Raw genomic sequence first — 13,514 nt, forward strand, 5'->3', positions numbered from 1 at the left:
TTTGTAACAATTACAAAATATGATTTTGGCAATTTTTTGTAAAAGGAAAAAGATTTTTCCTTGTTACTTTGGGAAACCATGTTGCTATGTTGAACTCAATATAACTCCCTCACTATTATTAAGAAGTTAATGTGGCCCTAGTGGCCAAACAAACCTCTATGACTGCATATTGTTTAAAGGGAAAGGACAAGTATAGGGAAGAGACTTGCATATTTGCACTTCACTCAGTTGGCAGTTAACATGCAAAACACATGCGGGCAGTTATGTGTAATCATTAATCTAACGACTGACTATAACAAAAAATGGCATATATACAAAGAGAATAAAAATTTTTTTATACACCTTAATGATATAACATTAACATTTATTTCCATACCATAGTTGGTTAAAAAAATTGTAATAAAGGCTATTTTAGCATTTGTCATAAGATAACATACCACAGATGCTGGCTCGACTCTAAATATTAAAACAAACGTGCAGTAAACCAAAGTTCAAAGGAGAGATGTCTAAAAGGTCTACCAGAGGGAAGTCAATAATACATAGAAATATACACACAATATTACCACCATAACAATAAGGAGAAAAATAAAAAGTGCCTGACTCCTCTCAAATGAGTCATGGCTCTTCAGTTCAGTAGAACTCCCCTTCTTCTTTTTCATCATAATTCTACCTGTTGAGCTTTACAAATTTGGAAACGCGATCCGGCTTGACAGCAACTCCAAAAAAACCCTGATACCCAGCTCCTGATCTGCTTTTGGTTCCTTCTTCTTTTGCCAATTTCAGTCTTAGTGAAGTCTCAAAGGAAGAACAGCTTCTGGAATTAGCTTGAGAGAAAAAAAAATCAGAAAAGGGAGAAAGAAAGAAAGAAGTTCTATGCTGGTTACGTTAGCATTTTGTATAGACTGTATTCAGAACAGGTATGGTGTTTACAATGGCTGTAAATAAGAGCTCCAGAGGATATCTATTCCCACATGATCCTGAGGCATGGCTGATGCAATGCAGTTCATTTATGGATTTGTCAGACCTATTGCTGTAAACTAATGTAATCTATACATTCAGGGAGTTTCTGTGTCATCCTTCTGGACTGTACACAACGTATAAGCTTTATATGCTACTAACTTATAAGCTTTAATGGTGTGGTGATTAAAACCAGGTATTTTGTTAACCCAGTGTGTTAGAAATTCTGAAACCCTTAAATGGTGAGTACAATAAAAGTCAGAAGCAGTTGGGTTAAATAATAAAGTACAATGATTTATTTTAACAAAGCATGGATTAACCCCTGAGATCCCCGTTACAAACACGCCAGGTGTCTGTCACAGAGAGAGCTCAGAGACCCTTCTCCAAGAGATCCCTGCTACAAACGCACAAGGCGTCTGCAAGAGAGAGCTAATTCCCCATTCCGAACTCTCATCTTTTATACGTTTAATCATCAACACACACGGTGTCCACGAGGTGAACACGAGGTGATCAACCAAATGTGATTGGACAATACAGGAAATAATTAACGTTGATTTGACAGATGCATGTGACGCATGCCCCCTCCACGAACACACACACACACATCTGAGGCCTACTGAAGTCATGAGAATGGCTTCAGTGCCATGATCAACACATGTATATGTAAAAAGATCTCTAACCCCTATATCTAATGTGTTTAATGTATACTAAGAAAGCCTGACATAAATGGAAATCATCAAATTTCCACCACACCCAGCATTTAAAGATTTGTTATTTCAACATATCATGTTTTAATTTAATCTGAGTATATATTTATGAGTAAACATTTTTACCTATATTAAAATGTATAAGTTTGCTAGGGCAATGTGTTATATCAAGACCAAAGTGAGCGCAGCCATCTACCAGGAAATTTTAAGCACTTCATGCTACCTTCTCTCGATAAGCTATTTGGAGATGGACATATAATTTTCCAGCAGGACTTGGCACGAAAGGCTTGATGATATTGTCCCAACTTCAGACACCGGTTCATGCCTTTATTAATAAAGAACATGTCTTTTTTTCCACATTTACGCTAGTTTTGTGACTTTTTTAAGGACCGGAACCAATTACAATACTTTACATTGTTAAATTGCTTCCAGAACCGAGCAGTTCGAGATACGAGCACGGGTCTGGAACGGATTAAACTCGTATCTCGAGGTACCACTGTGTGTGTATATATATATATATATATATATATATATATATATATATGATATCTCCTGAATTTTATATTTAGCCTACTGTGTTCTTGGGCCAGGACCCCTTCATCAGAAACATGCAGATGAAATGGAAGTTCATAGATTTAGTGTAGGCCCAGAGGTGGGCAGACATGGCCTGGTGGTTAGGGAACTGGTCTTGTGACCGGAGGGTCGTGGGTTTGATCCCCAGACCTGAGGACATGACTGAGGTGCCCCTGAGCAAGGCCCTAACCCTCAATTGCTCACTTGTATAAAAAAATAAGATAAAAATGTAAGTCACTCTGGATAAGGGCGTCTACAAATTGCCATAAATGTAGTAACACATTTAATTATATTCAGACATATTATGTGTAATACCTTATTGGGAGAGATCTGTTCAAAGTGTTTCCATACAGGGGAAACTCTTCTCTTCTTACCAGTCTCCATGAAAACAAGTTCATCTATATCACGGACAAATTGGAGAAACTCCAACATGAATACTAACACGCAACTTTTGCGGGAATCCATTGCGCTTTATATATGTTTAAAAATCACGCCAATACTCGAATCACGTTCTGAACCGGCGAGGCCGTCACTCGCCCTAAACGAAGCAAGCCTCGATACGCGCTTCATAAACGACTTCCTGGATTTCTCGACACAAGCTCCGAAGCTTCGGTATCATTTTGCCCATCACTAGTATAAACGCCTCCACCATTCGCGCAGGTTCATAGATGTATATTTCTATTAGTGATGTTACCCTTGAACCTGAAGCTTCGAAGCTTGTGTCACAAAAGCGACACCCACTGCTTCGAACCACTGTATCGATGCTTGAGTCGTTCCACAATGATCACGTGACCGCTGACGTCTGAAGCTTCGTTTCGGCACACAACCCCGTGACTGCTTCAGGGACTGATTTAAAAGAGCAAATCTTCGCGGGCACTTCGAGGGTCGTTCGAGGATTGGGAGACAGCGATAGACAGAGACAGCGCGAGAGAGAGAGAGAGAGAGAAAGAGAGAGAGGGAGAAAGAAAAAGAGAGAGAAATAGAGTGTGTGTGTGTGTGTGTGAGAGAGAGAGAGAGAAATTAGCGAGTAGAATGAAACCATTGCCAAAAAGAGGCCGTTCTGAAGTCTGGAAACACTTCGAACTTTTGCCATCAAATAAGGTTATTAAAAAAATTATAATAAAGACAATTACCTTATTAATAGCAATTAATGACACTTTGTAAGTCTGTTAGATAAATAGGCTGTGCACCAATTATGAATTATATTTTAAATGTATAAAATCCATCATATTTTTGTGTGTAGTGTTTCATGTCATCAAATCACTAAAACATTTTTAATTGTTTTGGATACTAAGATGTGCACCATTATCAAATGTTCTCTTTCATACTTTTAAAATCATTGTGTGAATTTTAAGTTGTAAAATGTTCTGTTTCAGGTGAAGTGCCTGGTCTGCTCTCAGCAGTTGGCTTACAACAATAACACCTCATCAATGCTAAGACATTTTCGAGCAAAACATGAAAACATCACTTGCCAAAGCCAAGCAGCCTTGTCAAGTAGCCAAGGTATTATCTGCATTGTTTTATCAGCTTACGTATTCTTTCCTCTTTCCTGTCAGTGCTGTGCAAAACCAGTACACTGTTTGAAAAAGTTAAAGCATATTACGTTGGTGGGTATGCACATATTAAGCCAAAATTTCCTGGATGTCTTATATAATTGGACTATGCATATGGAACAACAACTTTTTTGTTCCAGGACCCAGACAACAAATGATTGACAAGGCTTTGGTGAATATGATTGTTAAAGATTCACAGCCTTTCACAATTGTAGATGATGCTGGATTTAGGGAGTTTGTAGGTATTTTAGATCCTACTTACATCCTCCCATCTCGAAAAGCATTGAAAGGTATGGTGGAATCTTATGAAGAGGCAAAAGAAAAGGCCAAAGATGAGGTGCAGAAAGCAGAAGCTGTGAGCCTTACTGCTGATATGTGGACATCTATACACATGTATGCATACTTAGCCATCACTGGTCACTTTATTAATGAGAATGATGAGCTGTCAACTGTTCTGTTGGGAGTGAGAAAATTCCCAAAGGCTCATTCTGCTGAGAACTTGGCTGAAGCGAAGACAGCTGTGATGGCAGAGTGGGGCGTTCAGAAGAAGGTGAGATGTCTTGTAACGGATGCTGCACCTAACATGGTGGCATGTGCAGGTATATTAAAAATGCGGCACGCAGTCTGCATTGCTCATGCCTTAAATTTGGTTGTAAAAAAAGCCATTGATCAAACACCTGGTTTTGAAGACATCAGATTAAAGGCCAGAAAGATAGCTGGATACTTCAGGTCCAGCACTACAGCCAAAGAGAGACTATTTCAAGTCCAAGAGCAGATGGGTAGGTCTACACTTAAACTCATTCAAGAAGTGGAGACCCGCTGGAACAGTACTTTTGCCATGCTGCAGAGATTATATCAAGAACGAGAGCCAGTAGGTGCTGCTTTAGTCACTTTGAAGACAGATCTGACACTTTTAACCTCTGAGGAATACCACACCATAAACGAGTGTCTGGGGAATACCACACCATAAACGAGTGTCTGAGGAATACCACACCATAAACGAGTGTCTGGGAGTGCTATCTACTTTCCATGAGGCAAAAACCGAATTATCAGAGGAAAGGAGAGTATCTGGATCAAAAGTTATTCCTCTCGTTCGTATGCTGAGACATGCCATTAACATAAAGCAGTCACAAATGCACCATGAAAAGGCTTTGCAATTGTGCAGCAACCTTTTAATACTGTTAACTGAAAGGCTGTCTTCATATGAGACAATGAGCATCATGACACTGGCCACACTTTTAGATCCATGATATAAAACTGTGGGTTTCTGTAGCCAAACAAATGTACAAACTGCTGTAAAACGTCTCACAGCAGAATGTACAATATGAATCAAGATTAAAGAAGCACAAATCACCCCTTCAACGTCAACTGATATGAATCAGCCACAGTCAGAAGCAGCAGGAACCTCATCCCATACTGCATCTTCCTCAGGTACTCATTTTTATGTGACTTTTGTTTCCATTGACAACTTAACTTTGATGTGGAAAGGGATATATAAATAGCAAATTGCTGTAATCTGTTATTTGACCATTATGTTTGTTCATTCTTTCTGTTGAAGGTCTGTGGGATTTATTGGACAGCCATATGGTAGAAACCAGGAGAGTAAGAAATGCCACAGCAGATGCCACTGTAGAGGTTCAGAGGTACCTCGCTGACCCAATAATCCCACGGTCTGAGGATCCGTTGAAATTCTGGTCTTCACAGAAGACTGTTTATCCCCACCTTTACCAGCTTGCCCTTGAGTTTTTATGCACTCCAGCCTCCTCAGTCCCATGTGAGCGGGTATTTTCAAAGGCTGGAGAAATTGTTAATAAAAAAAGAAACCAACTTAGCCCCAGCACAGTAGAAAAACTTTTGTTCCTGAATAAAAACTGAGTTATGCACAATCATGACCCATGTTCACAATCATGACCACCCACCATAAAATAAAATGTTCAATGCCCCACTGAAAAAGCACTGACTACTTCCACATCCATGATCATAAAATTGTTAACAACCTCATACAGCAAACCCACATGAGTGATAAATATAAATAAGTTATCAAAAGACCTGCTCAAATGTATTTCTAAGATGTTTTGAAGTTTACAGTGTGATGGAATGCATTTTATTATTCAGCCATCATTCCTTTTTCTCAGCATTCTGCTCAACCCAGCAGTTAGATTTGGAAAACATGCACAACAAACAATGTAGTTTTATCAGTTGCCTTTATTGAAACAACAAATCTAAAAATTTTAATGCATTTAAACAGTTTATGCTGTAAAAAAAACAGTTCCCTTGTCTTCAAACCACAAGATACATGAAGCACTTCAAACCACATAAACCCCACGTGATGACGAGACGAGCCACAGGTGAGACGAATTATCACAAGACGCACCCGCACCCACGGAGATCCACAGATGCAGACAACGTAAACACACACCCAAAAGGGAGGAGTCGGGGACTGTAACAGTTCTGTTCTTATATTCTCACTTTAAAGAAAAATACACGTTTACATTTTATCCTTTCAGTTTATTAAGTGTAAGCACTTTGAAATAATTAAGAATTCACCTAAAAGCTGTTGCTACTAAATGCATTTTTATTTTTAATCATAATAATAATGCACTGGTTAGTGTCCCAGTAGGAGTCCACTGTTGCAGATATAGACACCTCAAAGATGTCCTTTGTTTATTGTCCTGGATTACCTTTCTTGAAGGTAGATTTATGATTACCCTTTTCACCAGTCTTCCAGCCATCAGTAACAACCAACTACCAGTAACTATTTGCTGATTAATATCGATATAATGCTAGTTTTAACATGTTGCTTCTGTACAGTCAGGAAACAGCTCAAATACATTTTTAACACTAGAAGCGCCAAAGCTCCGGTCATTTGACCGCTGTGACGTCTACTAGAAGCGCCGCCTCTGGTCGACCTACTTATACCTAGAAGCGCCGAGCACCGGTCACTTGACCGCAGCAGCACAAAAAAAAAAAAATCTCTTTGCACTGGATCCAATTTCAGAACCCTTCTTTCATGACTTTCCCCAGAATTGTCCTTTTAATAAACTAGTATTTTTACATTGTTAAAAGAAACCCTGCACATGCTAGTTTCAATCGATTTCGCTCGTATCTCTGTAATATTGTCGTCGTCGCCTACACTTCAAGACTGTGATTCTCTTTTCTGCCAGCGGGTGTTGCAAAGATTCGTATGTGATTTAATATTTAGTATAACTAAATAAAGATCAATAGTTTTCAAAACTAAATTATTCACAAAGTTCAAACTGATTATTGTGTAAAGACAAAACGGAATTCGTCCGTTGAACGAAAGTGAAAGTGTTTCACTTTCCAAAGTCTTAAAATACATACTTTATTTATTAATATTATTTAATATATACTATATATAAGTTTACATTAGGGATGCACCGAAATGAAAATTCTTAGCCGAAACCGAAAACCGAAAATGAGGAAACCAAGGCCGAAAGCCGAAAACCGAAACACATTATGCCAATTATTAGTAACATTGGATTTATGGCTAACCTCACTAAAATCAAGGCATTGCTATTCAAAGAATAAATCAACTACAAAATTTGATTTGAAAATATTTATTTAGCACTGACATTACAGTAATGCATATTATAAAATAAAATTAGTGGTGGGCCGTTAACAGCGATACCGCTGACAACGGCCGACCACTAATTAAATTAAACTCGCTTGCAGACCGTTTTTATCTGAGAGGATAAATATATGTATTTTATACGAGTTAAATTTAATTATAACTGACTGGCCTGAAAGATAAATATAAATTCTCTCATAAAAACGTGACGCGAGTTGCAACAACATTAAACAGCTCAGGTAAACACACTTCTGAGAAATGTCGTCTGCTCGGCAAAACATAACGGGGCTCAATGTGCTCTATTAGCCTACGAAATCCCTACGACAGAGAACGGCTGATCGTCTAAGGCAACGAGTTCCATAATGTTTGGTGTAATGTCCTTTGCCTCGGCGCCATCAATGGAAATTTTTTTTGCTAGCTTTATCCAAATAAGCGCGTGCAGGTGGCGATTTTTGCTTGCGTCATCACAGCACACTGTTTCGGCCGTGTTGTTTCGGTGATGAAAGTATTTCGGCCGAAAACCGAAAATGCAAATTTAAGCCATTTCGGCCGAAAATTTTCGGTGGCCGAATTTTCGGTGCATCCCTAGTTTACATCAATGGTTTCAAACCGTGAGAGAGTCTTGCTTTGCCTAATTAATGCTTTAGTAGTTTGCAGGAATTCTGCGAATGGTAATTAGCCTACCTATCAAGTCAATATCTCAAAGGAATGATCTTTCGGGTATAATCCCTCTTCGCCAGGGCTAGCTGTTAGATACATACATTATGTATGGCTGCTTTTGACACACTGGCATTACAAATGAATGAATTAGAATGCGTATGTAAATGCATACCTTTGCGAGCGAAACTGAGATGATGGCATGGGCGGTGCTGTTATGAACACTATTCACAATAGCATTCATGAGGCAACGCGAGCTATAAATTCGTCGGGATGCGGCTACACAGTTTGAGTGAAAACTCTGCTTGGGCGATCGAACAGCAACACAGTTTGCTTGAAAGCTCGGTTTTGGCGTTTGAACAGCAACATAGTTTGCGTGACTCCTCGGTTTGGGCGTTTGAACAGAAACACAGTTTCCTTGAGAGCTCGGTTTGCGTGACTCCTCGGTTTGGGCGTTTGAAAGGTTGCATAGTGCATTATAAAAATGGCACAGAGAATCATGTACACCCCAAAGCAAGTGCTGGACATGCTGTGCAATATTGATGAGATGGAATCGGAGGGCGAACAATATGAGGTGTCTGATGGAGAGGGCGAAAGTGAAATGGATCTGAATCTTGAATCTGATTCAGAATCGGACTCTGAAACAGAGTGTGGTGGTGACTCATTTCAGGCCAAAGACGGTACGGTGTGGTTTGAACAAACTGCTGGCAAACCTCGGAGTAGAGCACAAGAGTGCAATATTGTGAGAGAAACCCCAGGGCCTACGTGTTATGCCAAGGACAAAATTAAAAGTCCACTGACCAGCTTACTGTGTTTGATTGACACAGAAATGTGGGGCGCAATTCTGAAATACACAGAGGCAGAGGCTGAACGAAATAATGCTCAGTTCAAACTAACAGCTGACGAACTGAAAGCATTTGTGGGTCTCGTTTATTTGAGAGGTATAACAGCCGGTAAAAGCATGAAACTTGATGAATACTGGTCTGCTGACTTAGGAAATCCCATTTTCAAAGAGACAATGTCTAGACAGACATTCAGAGATATCATGCGCTCTCTGCGCTTTGATGACAAGAGCACAAGGGCTGCCCGCCTTGCGACTGATAAATTTGCTATGATCTCGGAGATATTTGATAAATTTGTGAAAAACAGTATTGCTTCTTACACGCCCGGTGAGAACATAACTGTTGATGAGCAACTGTTCCCAACTAAAGCTCGCTGTCGTTTCACTCAGTACATGGCCAATAAACCCGATAAATTTGGGATTAAGTTCTGGGTGGCCGCTGATGTTGAAACAAAATATATGTTGAACGCCATTCCCTATCTAGGGAAAGATGAAAGCAGGCCGGCTGGTCAACGGTTGTCTGAAAATATTGTGTTGCGTTTGATGGAGCCTTTCACGGGTAAAGGAAGAAATGTAACGACTGACAATTTCTTCACTTCATTGGCACTTGCAAACACCCTTTTGGCGAACAAAACCACTATTGTTGGAACGATGAATAAAATCAGACGTGAAATGCCCCCATGTACACAGGCACAGTCTGAAAGATTTTCCACCAAGGTATTGCGGGCTGGAAAAATAACTAACAATTTACCAGGCAAAACCTAAAAAAAATGTATGCATCCTGAGCTCAATGCATCAGACAGTTTCAATTGATAATGGCGCAAAGAAACTGCCTGAAACTGTTTCATATTACAACACGACTAAATGTGGCGTTGATGTTATGGATCAAATGGCACGACTGTATTCGGTGAAAGGAGGCACCCGTCGTTGGCCTGTCGCGGTTTTCTACAACCTCCTAGACCTGGCTGCAATAAATGCACATATATTGTTCAAACAGTGCATGAACGTTAACCTGAGCAGACGAAGGTTTATTCTCGAGTTGGTAAAGGAGCTGTGTGCACAGCAGAAAATGGCGAAAGCGGCTAGGGCAGTGGCACAAAAGCGAATTTTACCTGAAGCTCCTTGCCCGCCCTCAAAAAGAAAACAATGCCAAGTCGGCAGATGTTCAGGGAACAAAACATATGACATCTGCCAGACATGTAAGCGACTGGTCTGTGGCAAATGTGCAAAGACTGCACCTAAGCTGTGTTTTGAATGTTGAGTTGTGTGAAGCTGACACACAAATCAAAACAAAGGGAACTTAATTTGAGGTGGTGAACGAAACTTATTCAATATACGCTAAAGAGAGACGGGATGCACCCGTTGTTGGCCTGTAGCTGTGTTCTACAACCTCCAAAACCTGGCTGTAATTAATAAATATTGTTCAAACAGTGCATGAACATTAACCACAGCGGTGGAGGTTTATTCTCAAGTTCACAATTCACTACATAAATGGAACTTAATTTGAGGTAGGGAACGAAATTTATTCAATATACGCTAAAGAGAGACGGGATGCACCCGTTGTTGGCCTGTAGCTGTGTTCTACAACCTCCAAAACCTGGCTGTAATTAATAAATATTGTTCAAACAGTGCATGAACATTAACCACAGCGGTGGAGGTTTATTCTCAAGTTCACAATTCACTACATAAATGAAACTTAATTTGAGGTGGTGAACGAAACTTATTCAATATACGCTAAAGAGAGACGGGATGCACCCGTTGTTGGCCTGTAGCTGTGTTCTACAACCTCCAAAACCTGGCTGTAATTAATAAATATTGTTCAAACAGTGCATGAACACTAACCACAGCGGTGGAGGTTTATTCTCAAGTTCACAATTCACTACATAAATGGAACTTAATTTGAGGTGGGGAACGAAACTTATGCAATATACGCTACATGTAAATCACCGAATGGTGATAACACGGTCGTTAGGACGTGGGATCACACATCGGCTATTCACCGATCAAACACCTCATTTGAAACGGCAACACAATACGCCAAGATAAAAAAGTGAACATTAGAGAGGAGAAAGGCAACTATATTCGTGAAGCCATCCGTATCATTTTAATAAGTTTGCGTTTTGTTACGCAAAGGTACATAGCCTACCTTTTATAATGATATTTTTGTAATTATTTTGCCTATTTATGCTTTTTTTCTTTGTCTAACACAAAACATTATAGACATTTATTTGTAGATTTGTTATGTTCACCATAGCCTACAATTCACTAACATACAACTTTTAGACATTAAAACTTGAAATGGCGTAACATTGAGTATACAAACAAACTTGCTTTAGCTCGGTCTACGGGCTTCACTTTGCTACTCTGAGTATCGAACAAGCTTTCTGTGGATGTGGGGGTGGAAGGCTGCAGCGCAGTCTGTTGCATTAGCAAGACAAAAGACGTGAACGCTTCACAGTGGGGGTGCGGGCCAGTGGGTTAGTGGTGTGGCGAACGAACATGATAATCTAGTGACATATATGCCAACAGAATAACACACAGACAAATAAGCAAACTATTAAACTAACCAAGCAAACTATTACACTAACCAAGAAACAAAACTGAAACTATATTTTGCATTTGCGTTTTCGCACAAACCAGGAAATGCAATATTAAACTAAACAAAACTGGCAATGGGGAAGCTACTGAGAACAAGGTCACAAGGCACTGATTCTAAAAGGTTTAGTCATTAATTTGTTAACATATTGACGTTACGTGCAAATGTCACCATTACGAATATTTTGTTTGGGCAGCTCATTCTTCCTTTTGTGCAAAACGCCATCTAGCGTTAATTATGTGTCAGTACCAGCTCCCCTGTGTAAAGACTCAGCGGTCTTTTGACCGCCCGAGGCGCGCTTTAAGTAGGTGAAAACAACACGGCGCTAGTAGGAGGTGGTGAAAGCGGTCAGATGACCGGCCCTCCGCGCTTCTAGGTATAAGTATGTAAATGAGGCGCGGCGCTTCTAGTGTTAATAACACTAAACCCCGAATTGGATCGAATCGATTAGATAGGACTCAAACCACTTCCATGCAGAGCCCGCGATTCCCAGGTCAGCGAGGACAGATAGGAGGATCTTGTGGTTCACCGTGTCGAAAGCTGCAGAGAGGTCCAGAAGGATCAGAACCGATGACAATTTGGATGCTCTTGCAGTCTGGAGCTTCTCAGTCACCGCTATGAGGGCCGTTTCTGTTGAGTGTGCTGGTTTGAAGCCCGACTGGTTGGGGTCCTGGAGCAGGTTCTGAGTGAGAAAGAGAGACAGTTGGTTGTATAAAGCATGCTCAAGAATTTTTGATAGGTAAGAAAGGAGTGATACCGGTCGGTAGTTGCAGACATCTGAGCTGTCCAGGGTGGGCTTCTTCAGAATTGGGACCACTCTGGCAGTCTTGAATGCAGCTGGGACCTGGCCTGATGACAAGGAGCTGTTCATGATGAACATGATGAAGGGTAACAGATCCATGGAGACTGTCTGGAAGAGTGTGCATGGAATGGGATCCAGTGGGCAGGTTGTTTGGTTGCTGGATTTAAGTAGCTGTAGGACCTCATCTGTGGAAAGAGGAGAAAAACATGTTAAGGAATTAATGGCAAGAGGATGAGTATTGGTGAAGGAAGTAGAGAAAGAGGAAAATGACTGACGGATTTTGTTAACCTTCTCCTCAAAGAAGGTAACAAAATCCTCCGGGGTAAGTGAAGAGGGTGGTGGGGGAGAGGGGGGTTTGAGAAGAGAGGAAAAGATCCTAAAGAGCCTGCGTGGATCCGACGCTGATTCTTCCAGTTTCTCTTTGTAGAAGGATGACTTTGCAGCAGTAACCTCTGTTGAGAACTTGTAGAGGAGAGCTTGATAGGAGTGTAAGTCAGAGTCAAGCTGGGACTTCCTCCACTTCCTCTCTGCCTTTCTTAGCTCTCTCCGGTTGCTGCGTAGGACTTCAGTCAGCCACGGGGCAGGTGGGGAGGATCTGGCTGGCCTGGAGGAAAGAGGACAAAGAAAGAAAGAAATGTATCTGTGGCTGTATCCAAGGAAAGAGATAGAAAGGAATCAGGATGTGGAAGGGTAGTAAGGATAGTTGAAGCTAGAGATGAGTGAGAGATGGAGTGCAGGTTACATCGATAGAATGATGAGCCTGAAGGAGATGCATTGACAGGGAGAGCAGTAAGGCAGAATGTGAAAGATAGAAAGTGATGATCTGAGCAGTGCATGGGGGTTACTGTCATATCCAGCGCTGGGGCCGGTCTGCTGAAGATCAGGTCTAGGATGTTGCCTGCTCTGTGCGTTGGAGGGGTCAGGTTGAGATAGGGCTGAACGATTTTGGAAAATAATCTAATTGCAATTTTTTATCTATAAATTGCGATTGCGATTTAAAATCGCGATTTTTTCCCATTGTTCCACTTCAGGAAACTCCGTTTCGGCATTTTTTATACAGCTCAGATACAGGGTTGCGGGGGGGGGGGGGGGGGGGGGGTGTAAACAAAGGCGGTCTTTGCATAGAGGCGTTGCTAGGCAATTGCCTTGGGCCCCTCCCACTGTAGGGCCCCCTTGTCTAGCTAAAGCCAGGTTCACACTACACGACTTTTCAGTCATCAGGTTTTTGTGCCGTTCGCA

General features: G+C 40.9%; 1 protein-coding gene across 2 annotated transcripts; it reads right to left on the bottom strand.

Moving 5' to 3' along the window:
- Positions 1-5,977: 5,977 nt before the first annotated feature.
- On the bottom strand, positions 5,978-13,362 carry LOC143476107 (uncharacterized). Of its 2 annotated transcripts, XR_013121227.1 has the most exons (3): positions 13,121-13,362; positions 12,231-12,879; positions 5,978-12,155 (listed from the first exon to the last, which is right to left on the bottom strand). XR_013121227.1 is itself a non-coding variant. In XM_076974094.1 (2 exons), the coding sequence occupies exons 1-2, from the start codon at positions 12,372-12,374 to the stop codon at positions 11,895-11,897; spliced, it is 405 nt and encodes a 134-aa protein (XP_076830209.1). In that variant the 5' UTR covers positions 12,375-13,360; the 3' UTR covers positions 5,978-11,894. The 2 variants fall into 2 exon arrangements, 1 of the variants encoding a protein (XP_076830209.1); XM_076974094.1 differs by having other exon boundaries at positions 12,231-13,360.
- Positions 13,363-13,514: the final 152 nt, after the last annotated feature.

Source organism: Brachyhypopomus gauderio, chromosome 15, assembly GCF_052324685.1.
Source record: "Brachyhypopomus gauderio isolate BG-103 chromosome 15, BGAUD_0.2, whole genome shotgun sequence".
In the NCBI taxonomy this organism is placed as follows: Eukaryota; Metazoa; Chordata; class Actinopteri; order Gymnotiformes; family Hypopomidae; genus Brachyhypopomus; species Brachyhypopomus gauderio.